The 17623-nt window shown below is 40.3% G+C and overlaps 2 protein-coding genes across 6 annotated transcripts in view; one reads left to right on the forward strand and one right to left on the reverse strand.

The window, feature by feature from the left end:
* ZZZ3 (zinc finger ZZ-type containing 3) overlaps positions 1-6880 on the forward strand; it is a 116328-nt gene extending 109448 nt beyond the window's left edge. For all 4 annotated transcript variants that reach the window (XM_046014776.1, XM_046014804.1, XM_046014795.1 and 1 more), the window contains 3 exons: positions 1992-2126; positions 5193-5293; positions 5600-6880. In XM_046014776.1, the coding sequence (XP_045870732.1) occupies positions 1992-2126; positions 5193-5293; positions 5600-5744 (381 nt within the window). In that variant the 3' untranslated portion in view covers positions 5745-6880. The remainder of the gene's footprint in view (positions 1-1991; positions 2127-5192; positions 5294-5599) is intronic.
* Positions 6881-7606: 726 nt separating this feature from the next.
* Positions 7607-17623, reverse strand: part of AK5 (adenylate kinase 5) — a 239145-nt gene continuing 229128 nt past the window's right edge. For both annotated transcript variants that reach the window (XM_046020688.1, XM_046020677.1), the window contains exon 14: positions 7607-12659. In XM_046020688.1, the coding sequence (XP_045876644.1) occupies positions 12591-12659 (69 nt within the window). In that variant the 3' untranslated portion in view covers positions 7607-12590. The remainder of the gene's footprint in view (positions 12660-17623) is intronic.

A 17623-nucleotide genomic window follows, 5' to 3' on the forward strand; every position in this document is an offset into this window, starting at 1 on the left:
TGGCCAAATTTAATAGTATCCTTAGACCTAAAACGAAATTAAAAAATTCGGCAGTTTTTATTCTGTATGTGCTTAAAATATATCTGAATTTAATAAATTTCGTTATAAGATTTCTTACCTCAGTATTTAGTTAGGCCACATTGTATTTATTAGAGTTACATATTTATTACATTACTTATATTGTCATCCTCAGTGCTGACATAGGCAGGTAATTTAACATCTTTAATTGACAAGAATTTGAAATGGGTGAAAGATAGTGTGAGATTATAAAGAATCTTTTGTTAGCTGAGGACTTGGGAATTGTCTCTGTAGGTAGTTAGGAAGTCATTGGGGGATTTTAAGCCATTGTGGGGCTTGAGGAAAGAGTGAATACTCTAGAGGAGCAATTTGAAAGATTTTATTATTTTTTTAAGGATTTTATTAATTTATTTGACGGAGCAACAGGCAGAGGGAGGGGGAGAAGCAGGCCCCCGTGGATCAGTGAGCCCAATGTAGGACTCAATTCCAGGACCCTGGGATCATGACCTGGGCTTGAAGGCAGACGCTTAACTGACTGAGCCACCCAGGCGCCCCTGCAAGATTTTGTAAAGTATTAAGTAGTGACAGATTTTGATGGATTAGATAAAAGAGTGAAAAATTAAGAATAACTCTTGGATTTAGGCCTTAGGCTGCTTTGTGTATAAGAAGTTAGTTAAACATTGAGAAAAATCTGGGTTCAAGTTACCTGACTTTGCAACTAATTAACTATGTGACCTTGAGTAAATGTTATAATTTCTGTAAACACCAGTTTCCTTGACATAAAAGAAACACTGTAGTTAATAATACCTAACATGAGGAACAGGAGGAGTGGGAGGGGTAGGAGTTGTCTGGATCAGAACTGATGGAATATGGATGGGGTCAGTAAATTGGAGATGCTTACAGGAACGTTGTGGAAATTAGTGACCATGGGATCAGTCATGAGGTAGCAAAGGAAAAGAAATAGAACATTGATGGCAGAGCACAAATAAATTGGGAGAATAAGTCAGAAGCAGTTAGTGATTGGTCTGTCAACTTCAGCTTCATATACTTATGTGTTTTTAGTATTCTGTTTTTTATACTCTATTCTAAATAATCATCTTTTATAATTTAGTTTATCTCCTTGGGTAAGACAGGAATGTACTGACTTGGTCATTGGCCCTACAGAGCAGAGATTAGTTTGCTCATTGTTCAGAAAATATTACATTTACTTGAGGAAGCATTAAAAGTCTTTTAGAGAAGAGGAGCTTACTGCAGATCAGGTAGAAGTAGATTATAAGGAGTATCTCAGGTAGCCATTAATGTGTTGGAATGGGGTTGAGTCTGCATTAATGTATAACAGAGATGGGAATCATCCCCTGGTACTTTGTTAGGTGGCCTACTACAGCTCAATATTACTGTTGCATTAAGAAGCCCTCCAGGGGCACCTGGGTGATGCAGTCAGTTAAGAGGCCAGCGCTCAGTTGCGGCTCAAGTTGTGATCTCGGGCTTGTGAGATCAAGCCCCACATCGGGCTCTCTGACGAGTGTGGAGTCTGCTTGGAACCCTTTCTCCTTCTCCCTTTGCTACTCCACCGCCTCAAATAAATAAATAAAGATTAAAAAAAAAAAAAAGCCCTCCAAAAATATTAGTCTAAAATATTGCTAAAAGCAGACTAATTTTTTATGAGTCCTTAAGGTGAGGTATCTTAAAAGTGAAAAACATTTTGTTAATAGAAAAAATACCTATGTCAGTATTTCTTTCTTTTTTTTTAAAGACTATTTATTTGAGAAAGCAGAAGCTAGGGAAGTACCAGAGAGAGAGAGAAGCAGGGAGCCTGATTTGGGGCTTGATTCCAGGACCCCCGGGATCATGACCTGAGCCGAAGCCAGATGCTCCACTGACTGAGCCACCCAAGCGCCTCTGTGTCAGTATTTCTTGTACTCAGTTCATTTTAATTATCAAACATTTTTGTTTTCTCTTTTATTCTTTATTAGGATGAAGAAAGTATTCCTATTGTGTATAGGAATTTACCTGAATATAAGGAACTATTACAGTTTAAAAAGTTAAAGAAGCAGAAACTCCAGCAGATGCAAGCTGAAAGTGGATTTGTACAACATGTGGGCTTCAAGGTAAATTCTACTGTTTATTCAAATTTTGAAAGGGTTATAAGAGATATTTAAGATAGTTTCTGGAGTTTTAAATTCCAGACTTCCCAGTACACAGATAAAAGTAAGTTTAGCTTTAGTCCTATTCATTTAACTGTAGTGTGTTAGGTACTTGAATAGGTTTATGATTTAGTGGAAAGAAGACAAACAGAGGCATCTATATTTTGAGGTAAAATATGAGATGTTTTTGTCTAGCTATTTCTCTTTTATACTCCCATCTTTACTGAGATATAATTGACAGAAATTGTATATATTTAAGGTATACAGTTTTAAGTACAAAAATATTATCTCATATTTGTATGTGTGTGGTGACAACACTTACTCTATACTCCTTTAGCAAATTCCAAGTATATAGTACTGTATTATTAATTCCATACTATACCTTAGATCTTCAGAATTTACTTACCTTGTAATTGAAAATTCGTATCACTTGACTAACATCTCCCCATTTCTCCCATCTCCCAACTCTGGGCAACCACCATTCTACTCTCTGCTTCTATGAGTTTGAGTTTTTTGTTTTCTTATAGAAGTGAGGGCGTATATAGTGTTCACTTACATAAGTGAGCACTTGTTCCTTTCTGTGGTTTATTTTACTTAGCAAAATATCCTCTACTTTCTCATCCATGTTGTCACAGATGGCAGGATTTCTTTCTGTTTTGTGGCTGAATAATACTCCCATCGTGTGTGTGTGTGTATGTGTGTGTGTGAGAGAGAGAGAGAGAGAAAGAGAGAGAGATTTATCCTTTCATTTGTCAGAGCTGTTTCTCTTTTTGTTGCTGTTCATAGATGAGAAATTTCTTTTCCTCTTCCAGGCTAGTTAAAGTACATCCATTCATTCCAACCAATTTTGAAATACCCATTATGTTCAAGACACTTTACTTAAGTGCTAGGGACTCAGTAGTAAACAAGATGGACTTAGTTTCTGTCATTCTGTTTTCATCTTATAAAGAATTTAGTTAAATTAGTAAAATAGCTGACTATGACTAGAGAACATACTGGAGAGTAGTGAGGCTATTGAGATGCCTTGGAAATTTGCAGAGGATTTAACTTTCCTTAAAGGGTTGGGGAACCATTGAAGGAGTTTAAGCAGAGAGTAATATGAAATATACATTTCAGAAAAATCATTCCTATTACTTATACTATTAGTATTGATAATCTTTAGGAAGGCAGGGGGGATTAGAGTGGATAATCTCTGACTACTATATTGTTAAATTCTGCAAACAGTAATGTGTTCATGTGTGTTATTTATATAATTGAAAAAAGTAAGTGATGGAGAAGACGATCATTCTGGACTTAGTATGGAGAATAGATAAGAAGGCAAGGCTGGAGGCTGGGAGACTGGCTAGAGACTCTTCTGGTAATTTAGACAAAAGATGAAACTGTCCTGGGCTTGATTGGTGGCTGTGGAAATTGAGAGAGATTGACAAGTTTGAGAACACTTTTGGCTTAAGCATTAACTATATTTGATGAGATTGGAGGAAGTAAAATGATACCAAGAACTATAGAGTTGCTTATAGTGATTACATAAACATACTGATATGTGCTGTGACTGATACACAGAAACTTAAAATTATTATACTTCTGAACTTCTAGTATGGCCATTAACCAGACTATACTAAATGATTTTTTCTCTTGGACTTTCCATAACCCTGCTTCTCCATTAGAAATTTTCCTAATCGTTATCTCTGGCCTTTCAAGAGGAAACTCTCCACTTCTCAAAATTACTCTGTAAGGCCCAGCTGTGGCTTGTTTACTAATCTGTCAGCCGCTCTAGTTGGTCTGATTATCAGAGAAACTAGAAATGAGATTTATTTCCAAAATTGTCCACTAGAGACTGAAGACTACCAGGATGCCACCACACAGGGAAAGAGCTAGATCTGCCTGTTCTTTATGCTGGGCTTTGGTTATTAGGATCATCAGGCTTTGGAGAAATAATTCAGCAAGATAAAAGTGTAGAGAATACCTTTGTGTTCACCTGGGTTCACGAATGATAGCTTGTTCAATAGTTCTGTAATATATTTGTATAGTTTTAACTATGACATTAAATCAGTGGTTTTTTTTTTAAAAGATTTTATTTATTTGACGCAGAGAGAGAGAGAGATCACAAGTAGGCAGAGAGGCAGGCAGAGAGTGAGAGGGGGAAGCAGGCTCCCTGCTGAGCAGAGACCCCCCCCAATTCAGGACTCTGTCCCAGGACCCTGAGATCATGACCTGAGCCGAAGGCAGAGGCTTAACCCACTGAGCCACCCAGGCGCCCAAATCAGTGGTTTTCAATTACAGTCATTGTACATTGGTCTGAGGTCCCTTTAAAGTAAAGAGTTATTAATAAAATGTCCAGATTTGCAGGTGATTTACTTAAAATTTTAAAAAGTGAGTTAAAGAATACACTTCTCATGATGAGCACTGAGTAATGTATAGAATTGTTGCATCACTGTATTGTATACCTAAAACTAATAGAACACTCCATATAACTATACTGAAATTAAAATTAAAAAACTGTAAAATTTTTTAAAAAGCAAATTAGGGGTGCCTTGGTGGCTCAGTCGGTTAAGCATCTGCCTTTGGCTCAGGTCGTGATCCCAGGCTCCTGGGATCGAGCCCCACATCAGGCTCCCTGCTCAGCGGGGAGTCTACTTCTCCCTTTCCCTCTGCTTTCTTCTCCCCCTGCTTGTACTCTCTCTCTCTCTCTCAGATAAATGAATAAAATTTAAAAAAATAAAGGAACTGAATGACTTACCACACCTTAAAAAAATAAATTAAAAAAAAGTAAATTAGAGCATATTCAAGGTTAGCCCTAAGTTGTTATAATGTACATGTCACCCACCTGTACATCCATCTTGAAGGGGTGGAATTTCTGCTAGTTTGCTAGAAATTGTATCTGATTTACAACGATTTTTGTATTATGCTACTGTCTAGTGCATGGGGAAAGAGGAGAGGCTGTTTTTGTGTACATTATGTGTTTCCCAGCAGTAAAAAAAAGGCTTTGGAACAGTGTAGCTTAATATTTTTTTCTCTCTGAAACTTCTACAGTGTGATAACTGTGGCATAGAACCTATCCAGGGTGTTCGGTGGCACTGCCAGGATTGTCCTCCAGAAATGTCGTTGGATTTCTGTGATTCTTGTTCAGACTGGTAAGTGTTTTCTTTATCATGGGTCTCACATTTTGACAAAGAGCTTTTCAGCCACTAGTGAATTTGATTTCCAGACTACTTAGGGAATTACATTTAGTGTATTAAACCTTGTTGTTCTAGGCAATTAAGAAATTTTCTTGAATTATACCACATCTCACATAACTTTCTATTAGAGATTTTGGTAGATTAATGGATTTAAACATATAGAACTGTGAGGAAGTTTTGTAGTATCTAGACAAAAATGCATCCAGTATCATCTAATGATGTGTCTGTGTGTGTGTGTGTGTGTGTGTGTTTTCTTTGCAGCCTTCATGAAACAGATATTCACAAGGAGGATCACCAGTTAGAACCTGTTTATAGGTCAGAGACATTCTTAGACAGAGACTACTGTGTGTCACAGGGCACCAGTTATAATTACCTTGACCCAAACTACTTTCCAGCAAACAGATGACATGGAAGAGAGCATCATATACTAGTCCTCTTCAACACATAACAATGGTATCATTGTGAATTATGTGCACAGTTTGGAAAGATTCTCTGCTTTCCCTGAAATGACACTCACAGCATGACTGCTTCCTGAGTGTTCTCGTCAAGTCCAGCTCTGCACCGTTGTGGCTCTAGATCACTGTTCAGCAGCTGAACATTCCTGGTGAGCAAAGGGTTTCCCTGGTGAATTTCTCACCACCACCCTAAAAGGTGGTGATCTTAAATGGGTGAGATGGAAACGAGAGCACACATTAAAGAGAGTAAATTCCAAAGGTTTCAAAGAACTCGGTCATAAATAGGATAATGAGAAGACAAAGTATTTATCTTAAAACAGTTTAGTAGCTTTCAGTTTTGTGAAAATAGTTTTCGGCACAGAAGCTGACTTCTTAGACAAAGTTTTAACCAATGATGGTATTTGCTTCTAGGATATACACTTTAAAAGAACTCACTGTCCCAGTGGTGGCCACTGATGGCCTTTAGTACATCGGAGCTGCTTAACCATATTGATGTCTAATTTCTTTTAACCACAATGAACTGTCCTTATTACCAACAGTGAAGCACTACAGGAGGCAGCTGTGGCATTGCTTCCTTAACCAGCTCATGGTGTGTGAATGTTATACAATTGTCACTCAGATATATTTTTTAAATGTAATGTTATATAAGATGATCATGTGATGTGTACAAACTATGGTGAAAAGTGCCAGTGGTAGTAACTGTGTAAAGTCTCTAATTCACACCATTAATTCCTTTAAAATACACAGCCTTCTGCCTCTGTATTTGGAGTTGTCAGTGCAACTCATCAAAGAAAACTGCCTAATATAAAAATCATATATATGGTAATAATTTCCCTCTTTTGTAGTCTGCACAAGATCCATAAAAGATTGTATTTTTATTACTATTTAAACAAGTGATTAAATTTAGTCTGCGCAGTGAGCAAGAGTTCACATGCATTCTTTTATACTGCTGGATTTTGTTGTGCATCATTTAAAACATTTTGTATGTTTCTTCTTATCTGTGTATACAGTATGTTCTTGAATAATGTTCATTTGTCAGGAGAACTGTGAGAAATAAACTATGTGGATACTGTCTGTTTATATTATAGAATGCTTGTTGTGACTTCCTTTTGGTTAGATTTTGGATTTTTTTTAACTAGTGTTAAAACAACAACAAAAATTTTTTTAAGGGGTTGCTTTACCTGTCCTTTAAAAAGAGTAAGAACTGTAGTATTATGGAAATGTTTGAACATGAGAAGCTCTGTGAAAAGGTGTAACATTTTCACTCTGTGTGTGCTGAGACACTAAATTAAACTAGGCTACAAAAAGAACACATACCATGATTAAAGGAAAAGGGTATTATTAACGTCCAGATGTGAAAGATATACTTAGGCTGAAAAATTTTATTCTTTTTGATGAACGTAAGCCCCCTTCATGTGTCTAATTTAAACATGGTTTTTGAAGATCATGGTATTCACTGGCAATTATCAGTGACTACTGGAAGAGATGGTATAAGTATTCTAAGATTAAATATTAATTCTCACCTTATTTTTAGAGTTTTTTCCAATTTTAAATCAAGGGGACATTAATTTCCTAGTCCTTCAATGTGTTGTTGTGAGGTACTAAAATCATCCCTTCAGTTTTTTTAATTGAAAAAGTAGTATAATTTTAAATACAGAAATATGAGGGTTTATTTTTCTCTTTTTTTTAAAGATTTTATTTATTTAACAGAGAGAGACAGCAAGAGAGGGAACACAAGTAGGGGGAATGGGAAAGGGTGAAGCAGGCTTCCCGCTGAGCAGGGAGCCCGATGGGGGGGCTCCTCGTCCCAAGACCCTGGGATCATGACCTGAGCCAGGGGCAGACGCTAACAACTGAGCCACCTAGGTGCCCTGAAATATGAGGGTTTTAAAGTAATATATTGATTAAAGATTACTGATGATGTTGATAAAATATATTGCATCAGAAAGAACAGGAAATGGACTTAGCTTAACCTCTCACCCTAGAATTATTAGTTGGGAGAAGAGGGAATCATTAACACTTGGGCATTTTGATACTAAATGTTAAGTGACTATGCCAGGAGTTCTACCTTCAACTTGTAGCAAGACAGCAGCACTTGATGGTAGCTTCCATGTTTTATAGAAATAGTAACAATTGGTTTTGGAGAACCATTTAGGTCCTTTCAAAAAGTCCCATAAAGTATAAAGTATGCTTTGGAAGAGGGCTGTGTCTGATACAATTCTGATGTAAACAATACACTAAATAAATAAATCCACTTAAGTGTGGATTTATTTCTTTCAAAATTTGAGAACTTTAAATGGCAAAGAGGATTATTTTCTGCTTGAGTAAAGATACGTTTATTTTGCATTTTCCAGCTCCAAGCATATAGTCCTCCTGGCTTCAAAATGCTATAAATGGTGTAGTAGTAGTAACATGTTGTCCTTTTAATTTGCTGACTGCAGGAGTGGGCAAGGCTGTCTTTTCAAGTAGTCCTTCCATCTCCTGTAAGGAAGTATTGGCTTTAAGAGACAACATATTAAGTGGTATTCAGTAGGTCAGATTTATTTCCTGAGATATGTTCAAGTTACTTGCTAAGAACTGAAGTAATTTTGAAGAACACCAAAACCACTGCTCTAAGGTTTAGGCAGAGGAGGTTTTGATTAGTGTGGTGTGCACTAATAGTAATAGCAGTAATAATTCAGTGCTTACTATGTGCCAAGCAAGCAAATGGTAGCAGATTTAATTCTCACTACCTTAGGAGAAAGGTGTGTTGATTATTGTGTTTTCATATGAGGAGATCTAGCCAGAGAGGTTAAATAACTTGCCCATGGTCATATAGTTCATAAAGTTTAACCTAGACAGATTACTCAGAGTCACCACCCAGTTTCTGGAGTAAGAATATTCCCTCTGTGTCAGGTGTCACTAAGGTATCGCAGGTGGAAGCGTGCAGGGGTTGCTTTTCAGTCTTTTTTGCTGGTGTGGGGTGGTTCCTAGAGTTACAGACCTGAGCACAGGTCCAGGCTCATAGCACGGAATAGAGAAGGAGGTCTGTGGTTGGGGTAAAGCACTGAAATCATTGGCCATGGTGAATTAGAAAACCACCCAAATGTTAGAATTTACATATTCTAACTTGACAGCAAACACGTGATCATGAGGCTTTAGGCAAAGTCTCCTGTCTGAGACAATCTGTTTTCCATGCATGTTTGGTGCCTCTCACTTAACCTAACAGTATGCCTTATCTAATTGTCTCCCCTTTCCCCTTTTGTTTAAATTAAATTACAGAACACAATTATATACTGAGATGTGAATAACTTGTGTTTTTTTTTTTTAAGAAAACAGTATATCACAGGTAGTAAGGATAAATACTGTTTTGTGAAATTCCTTTTTTAGTTGTAACTGTGGCATGCTATTTAAACTGTATTTCTTAATGTGGGTAACAGAGTTTGAAAGCCATTGTTCTAGGTACACTGGATAGAACTGGAAGTCTCCAAATAACAAGTAGCTTTTTTTTTTCCCATAAAGATTATGAACGTATTGTCCTTTTTAAGGTTATAAAAGTGTTTTTATTTCTTAACTTTGAAAATACACTTCTGTTGATATGACTCCCTCTCCCATGACCTTTTTTTTTTTAACTTTTCATGTAGCCGATTAAATGGGTTTTCGAGAGTGGTATCACATTTAGCTCCATGAGAACAGAGACCATCTATGTCTGTCTATATCCCTATGGCCTATCTGGCCTATTTTCAGTAAATATTTATTGGTAGTCTGATTAGTGTTTCCATGAGTTATATTTTTTTCTCTAGGAAGGTAGGAGAGACCACTTACATCTGAGTGTGTCTGTGAGTGCCTGTGTGGGGCCCTTAGAGGGCCTGCCTCAGAGGATCTTTCCAAGGCTCTGAGAGGACTGAAGAACTTCATCCTAGCTTAGCTGGAGGATGTGGTTCAACCCTGCATGGCTGAGAAGATGATGCCCTAACTGGGTCCCCGGTTAGGCCCTATGTCTTGATTCTCTGCCATGTTTTTAGAATGAAAGGGCACTCTAGTGGAAATTCTGGGTCCCAGTCTCGATTGTAAGTGAGGGATTCAATGATGTTGAGTAAAAACCACCTTTTATTGAACACTAGGAACTAGTGAATGATTTCAATTTATTAGTAACTTGTATAATCCTCACAACCCCTCAGTGAGGGTGCTTATTATTATGATCTCTACTATATAGGTGAAATCACTAAGGTTCAGAGGATTTAAATGTTAGCTTTCAATAATAATTGCTCCGTGTGGGACTGAGGGTATAAAGCTTTGCCCTTATAGAGCTTTATAGTCTAATACAGAAGAATAGCAGTAAAAAAGTACAAATAAAATGTTAAGTAAAGTTAAGCAGAGATAAATACTGTGAAGAAAAAGAACCCTTGAAGAAAAATGTTGGAAGAATGGGGACCCATCTGTCATTTTAGATGGCGTAATCAAAGAATGTCTTGACGATAAGTGTACATTTGAGCAGAGACCTGGACAGAGTGAGGGAATTAGCCTGTGAATAACCTGGTGGAAGAGGCGGGAGGATAGCGGCAAGGACCCTGATGGAGCAGAACAAGAAGCCTTGTTCAGGCAACAGTAAGAGGGCCAGTGTAGCTTGAGCCCCGTGAGCAAGAGGAGAGTACAGTTGATGGGGTGATACAGGGTACGGGGCCGGAGCAGGTGAGGCCTTGACTGTGGACCACTGTAAAGGAGTCAGATCGTGTTCTAATGTCTTATTTACATACACACAAGGTCTTTTGCTAGACAGACGCCTTTGAGATCCTTTCCTGCTTTTAAATCCTGTGACTTTAAAGTAGTGAAGCCATCCACATTGGTAACATGTTTTAGCAGTCTGTTGCATCTCTAGATACTCTTCAGGGGCAAAGCCATTTACCCCTGCTGGTTTGGGTTTTTGTTTGTTTGTTTTTTAATTTCCCAAATGGGCAGCCAGCTATAGCCATAAAAGTCATGGCTGGTACTGTCTGCTGCCCGGCTCTCTCATTTCCCTGACTCAAGTTGTCAGAGCTGTGGCAGGCATGGACTGTGTTTGCCAGTATGTGGTATGTGTTTAAAGAATGTTAATCCCTACAGAGTCATTTTGTGTTTTTGGCATAACCGATAATTTTCCTCCTCTCTCTCTCATTTGCTGAAATGTTCCTTGTGCTCCCCTATAGAGAGTGTGACAACTAGGGGTAGTAATGAAGGATTTGACAACTGTGTGAGTTGTAGGACCATGCCCCTTTTTGGTAATAGAGGCATAATTGTAACCAAAGAAGTTTAATTTCTTCTTTAGCAAACACTGACATTTCTGTTTAAGAATGACTGCTACAGCAAAAGGAAATACAAAAATTACCATGTATCATGAGTACACTGAGAATTCTCTCTGTAATAGCTCAAAACTGATCTATGGCCAAAATTAAAACATTATGAGCATATCCTAAATCTCAACTATTACTGTGTTTGCTTGTTTGGAATAAGGCTTCAAGTGCTTTCCAGAATGATGTGAGTTACAAATAAATAGAAAAAGAGTTTTGTGTGTTCCATTTATTTTATTTGTACATATCCATTTAAAAAAAAATGACTTTAAAAATACAATTCTGTCCCAGAATTGGATTCCTTATCAGCACAACCACTGAAGGGAAAAAAAAAAGTCATGCAAACTGAAACTATGGTCTTTCGTAGTGACTGAACAGAAGATGCAAATATTTCAGTAGAATATATAAGAAGCTCTGATTTGGCAACTAATTGCACAAAGGAGAACCCAAACTTCACTGGTTTGAAGCAAGGAAAACACAATTTTACATATGGATATGATAAGGTTTGCACAGCCCTGTTAAAGGCCTGTATGAAACGAATGTAGCCCTGGGATCAGTTACACATCATGTACTGACAGCCTTTCTCACCCACATCCATTTGGTTACTGTTACTTCGTTCCTTACTTGCTTGGCAGTAACAATAAGTAAATAGTGATCCTGTGAAATCAACTGTAAGCTGACATTAGGTGAATGCAGTAACAAATCACCTCCTGCTTTAAAGTTACGTTTGGTCATTGGTGTAAATGTACCGTTGCGGGAATGCACGCATTAGACAGTTTAGGTTATAAAAGATTAGGTTAGACAGTTTACCAGGTTTGTTTTCTTAGCCATTGTGACAGCATTCCAAATAGCCAATTTCCAAAAAATGAATGGACGCATGTTACTGGTGACTAGTCTGGGTTTTACTGTCTTGGAAAAGCTATACAATTTCACATTGTATTATTTCTCCCAAATTTATTATCAACAATTGGAGTTGTCAACCTAGTCTCTCTGGCTCTGAGCTACTACTAGTGGATGAGACTTGAGGAAATAGCCACAGAGGAGACACCCAGGCCTACCCCTCAGGTGGAGGCCCTTCGTCAGACAACAGCATGTCAGTCTCGGGATGAAGAAGGAAAATGTGCTGGGGAGTGAGGGACGCGAACCCCCCGCTTGACAGAGAGAAACCAAATGGTCAGACTCTGGCGAGTCCTGAGGGCACCACGGACACAGACTGGCACTGCTAGCAGCTCTGAGGTGTGGCCGAGATGACAGAGAAGGGTGCGTGCTGGGGGGCAGACGGCTGAGTGAGGAAGATCATACGTGGATCATACAGAATACATCATGCATGATTTCCAGACACCTCTCAGGTCAAGTTGGGAAGCAAACAGCAATGTTAGGATTGGGGTGGGGGGCACAAAAGGTTGAACTTGAAACATACTGTGTTAAGGGATGAGCCTTTTAATATTTTTTTCTGTTTCCACTCTCCTTAATGTACATGCTTTTTTGCCTTCAGAAAATAGAGTCAATAGCTGTGCAGAGTTGAAGAAAAACTTCCTCGGGCGCCCCCTCTGCATTTACCTATATTTAAAAGGAAAAGAAAAAGAGAAAGTTAGTCTTCCCCCTCCTTTTTTTTTAAGATCTTAATGAGAGAGAGAGAAAGCACAAGAGCATAGGGAGATGGAAGAGAGAGGGAGAGAATCTGAAACCGACTCCCCGCTGAGCAAGAATCCTGACACTGGGCTCGATCTCAGGACTCCGAGATCATGACCTGAGCCGCAGTCAAGACTTGGATGTTTAACTGACTGAGCCACCCAGGTGCCTCTAGAAAGTTAGTCTTAAGAAATATTTGTAGATAAGACCATTTCTAATAATAATTACCCGCTCATAACTTGCTGTGCAAAGTTTAAAAATAGAGCCCAGAACCACAGAGGAAAAGTGAGGAGTTACTTAAAAACTAGGTTTGTCTAAATTAAAACATCAGGGAGCTACCACTACACACCTGTTAGAATGGCCAAAATCCAAAACCCAGCAGAGGCTGGTGGAAGTGTGGTGCGACAGGAATGCTCATTCTTTGCTGATGGGAATGCAAAATGGTACAGCCACTGTTGAAGACACTTCGGCAATTTTTTACAAAATTAAACATTCTTAACGATGGAAGTGCATCTTGGTATTTACCCAAAGGATGTGAAAATCCATGTCCACACAAAAACTTGCACATGGATGTTTATGTTTTTATGCTTTATTCATAATTGCCAAAACTTGGAATCTAAGCTTTCATTAGGGGAGTGGATGAATGGTGGTATCCAGACAGTGGGATGTTTAGCACTCAGATGAGTCACCAAGCCATAAACTTGTATTTCTAAGTCAAAGAAGCTGCTCTAAGAAGGCCACATACCCTATGACATTATGGAAAAGGCAAAACTGTGGAGAGACAGTAAGCAGACTGAGTTGTGGAGAGAGGGGAAAGAATGGGTAGAATAAGGAGGATTTCTATGATAGTGCAACTTAATGGTGTATACATGTCATCATATATTTGTCAAAATCCATTGAGCATGAACACCAAGAGTGGACCCTGACGTAACCCAGACTTCCCGTGAGAATGATGTGGTGTATGTTCATCGATAGTGACACGGGATGCTTGTGTAGGATGTTGATTGTGGGGGAGGTTGTGTTCTATCTGGAGACAAGTGTATATGAGAATTCTCTACTTTATGTTCAGTTTGGCTGTGATTTAAGACTCAATCTATTTAAAATAAAAACGACATGCCTTATTGAGGTACAGTATTGTTGAGGCTTGTGGAAACAGGAGTTAAGACTTCTGAGTGTTGCAGAGCATTTGGAGCAGGACGGCATTAGGGCATGGGGCGGGACTACAGAGAAGAAAGTGAAAGCTGGGACCTCAGCCAGTCCCCTTGGACGATGTTGGCACACCCCAGCGAGGGGCCCACGGCAGAGGAGGCCGGGAGGGACCTGATTTCCTGGGCATGAAGACACTACTACCCCTTCCTCACCCAGAATTTCCCAACACTGTCCCAGCCACTGAGGGGTGTCCCGCCGGACCTGGGACAGCCACTCGAAAAGGAGGCCTGGTGACCCCACCTCCGACTCGGGGCTGGGCAGCGAGCCTGCTAGGATGCTACTATTTCAGGCTTCATCTCCACACGTTCTCAAATTTGCTAAGGTTGGGCTGGGCCTTCTAATCTGCATATTTACCACATTCTCCGCATGATTTTGCTGTGGGTCATCTCGGACCACACTCTGACAAACCCTGATTTTTTCCACTCCTGTCTACCTTCTTTGTGCAAAGTACTTTCGATTTCACAACACCGGGGACTTCACAGATCTTGAAGGTAAAATAAATTCTCAACTCACCCCCCACCTCCTCCCCACCACCCGCCAAAAAAACCCCACCACATTTAAATATCCCAGAAAATAGATAACAACCATGTTTATACACGGTTGTTTGTAACAGCCCCAAACTGGAAGGCCTGCAGAAGTCCATCAGCAGTAGATGGATAAATGGGGCAGAGTCTCATGATGGCACAGGACAGTGATGGAAGAAACACGATGACTACAGTCAGCAGCAGGGGTTCATCTCCCCAAGTTGCAGCGAGAGAAAGAAGCAAGTCTCAGAATATGCATACAGTACGATTCTAGTTACATCAAGTTCAAGAACACGCAACGCGAAGCTGGGTCGGTCAGAGATCCGTCCGTGAGTGGTAAATCATAGAGAGAAGCAGGAGGATGATTATCATAAACATCAGGGAAGTGGCCATATGGAGAGAAGAAGGAAGAGGTGACCTGGGGTGACCAGGGGGAGCTGCCATTCCCTCCTGCTTCTGGATCCATGTGATTACACGGTGTTCGTTTCATAATTCTTCAAACCATATGCACTGCTTTTGCAATATTGTGTATGATGTATCTCACGAAAACGAAAACATAAAAATTTTTTTAAAAATTGAGCGCCTCTCCCCCAATAAATGTGTCGTCCCCGATCCTTACAGGAGAGTGAGGGCTTTCCACCTGGGATGTTTGTGTCCCTCACAGCCTCTTGCCTCTTGCTTTACCTCTCCTTTCTTTTCCTTTCAACCAACAAACATTTCCTGGGTGCTAACGATATATTTTGTGCTGGAGAAGCCTGGCTGAACAAGACAAAAGGATCCTGCTCTCACGTTGCTGCCAGATCAAGGGCAGAGACAAAGAATGACCAGGAATTGCCGGTGTGTTGAAGTAAGTCTAGGAGCTTGTGGATAAGGAGCGCCTTCCAGGGTGTTGGGAGGGCAGGGATGGTTCCTGAGGGAAGTCGTCATCACCATCATCTAAAATGATAAACTTTAGCAATAATGAAGCATAAGTGCTTTTATTTATTTTTAATTAAGAAATGAATTTATTTTTAATAAAATGTTTTTCCACTTCTGCCCTTGCTTGCTAGCTCCCTTCTCTCTCTCTCTCTCATCCTCTCTCTAGCCCTCCATCATCCCCTCTCTGACTCTCTCATTCCCTCTCTCCCTTTCTCAGCCCCTGCCCTCCTCACTTGCTCCCTCATTCCATTCCCTGCTCCCCAGCACAAATGCTTTTCAACCATCAGGTAATTCGGACAATGATCTTGGAGGACAGATACTGTCATCCCCATTTCACACATGACAAAACTGAGGCTCTGAAAGATGAGTTAAACTTCCCAAGGTCATACAGCTAAGTAAGCGGCAGGGACCTGGTCAAAACCCAGGTCTCTGACTCCAAAGTCCTTGCACTTGTCGACGACGACATGATACTGTGGTCACCCTTTCAAACTGGCTGCATAGTTGAATTCGGTTGAGGCAGCAAAGAGTGAAGCTGGAATGGTGAGCCTCTGTTGACCATAAAGAGGCCGACAGATTCTATTACATGAAGTATGAGTTGATATAATCACAGGTACATAAAACTCACTGGTAAATATTTGCCTAGTCAAAAATTGCAAGGGGGCTGAAGCGTAAGGCAAAGAACGCTGTACCAGGAGCGATGGTAACATGGTACTATCTCTCGTGAGCTTCAGGACTCAGACCAGCCGTTCATCCTCTTGACGCCTCAGTTTCCTCCTCTATTCTGTAAAGGGACTGATGTCAGACATGGTAACCTCCAGGTTTGGTTCCAGCTCTGATACCCTAGGCTATTCCAAATCGCGGTTCACATTTTCGTGGTGGTGAGGTGCCCATCGGTGGGCAGCAAGACCCTTGGGTGTTGCCAGTCAAGCTGGGCCTACAGGAGTAGATCTGCATCTGAAGAGAATGAAGAATGAGCGCTTCTCTGTGGAGAGACCGGCATGTGCAGAGGGATAGGGATCTGGAAGCACGTGGATTCTTCAGGAACAGGGGCCGTGTGTTGAGGATGGAGCAAATGCTGCTTGGTTTGGGGGAAGAAGAGGGGGCTGGAAAAACAGCTCAGGGTGAGATTTGCCTGTTCCCAGACATTTTCTATAAATGGACTCACACAGTAAATGTTTTTTGTGACTTTTTTTTCACTAAGCCCCATGTTGTCAAGGTTCACCCCTGTTTTTTGTTTTTCTTTTTTTTTTTTTAATTTATTTGACAGAGAGAAATCACAAGTAGGCAGAGAGGCAGGCAGAGAGAGAGAGGAGGAAGCAGGCTCCCCGCGGAGCAGAGAGCCCGATGTGGGGCTCGATCCCAGGACCCTGGGATCATGACCTGAGCCAAAGGCAGAGGCTTTAACCCACTGAGCCACCCAGGCGCCCCTGTTCACCCCTGTTTTAGTGGGTATCAGTACTTCATTCCTTTTCCTTTTTACTGCCCCATAATGCCTTATTACCTTTAACCTGAATGTACAAGACACGCCTTGGAATGAATGCCTGCCCACCTAAACATCCCTTTTCAGCAAACCTGCCTTTGTCCCTGCCCTCCTGAACCGTCCTTGCTTATGGAACCCTGAAGGAGGAAAAGGTGTTCACGCACTTCCCTGCCCCCCTTTCAGGTTCCCTCCCCCATAGCAGGGGTGGGTGACAAGGTTTAGAGTCCCTAAACACGGGGCTTATTGTTTACACTGTCCATGACCATATTAGTGGCAGATGGGTCAGGTCTCTGGTCCCCCTCCCCAGCGAATTCCCACACGGAGAATATTTTAAGGGAACGGTTAAGTGACTTTGATATTTTCATATATTACTCTAACTCAAAGGAAATGGGAAAGAGCCAACTTACTGGGTGCATTTTAAGTTACAGGAACTATCCTCAGTGCTTACAACTTCACACATTGAAACCAGCTACCAAGCTGCTCATGTTGAACATCCTTAGTGAACAGATAAGAATCCTGGGTCCTGACTGTTTTGTGTGAAGGGGGCTTCCTCAGCAATCATGCACACTTGAAAATAAGACTTCCCCGGAAGGTTTTGCTCCGTAATCAATGCTTATGCTGTAGTATCTTCTAGCAGCTCTCTTTTCCCATGAAGAGTTAAAGTAAGCTTCACAATGTCCTTTCCCCCAAAGACCTCCAGTTCTGACTCTGCAAAGTCAGCATGTATGAGGTTTTAATGTATTTAATGTAACTGAAACCTG

The sequence above is a fragment of the Meles meles genome, chromosome 1 (genome assembly GCF_922984935.1).
Source record: "Meles meles chromosome 1, mMelMel3.1 paternal haplotype, whole genome shotgun sequence".
In the NCBI taxonomy this organism is placed as follows: domain Eukaryota; kingdom Metazoa; phylum Chordata; class Mammalia; order Carnivora; family Mustelidae; genus Meles; species Meles meles.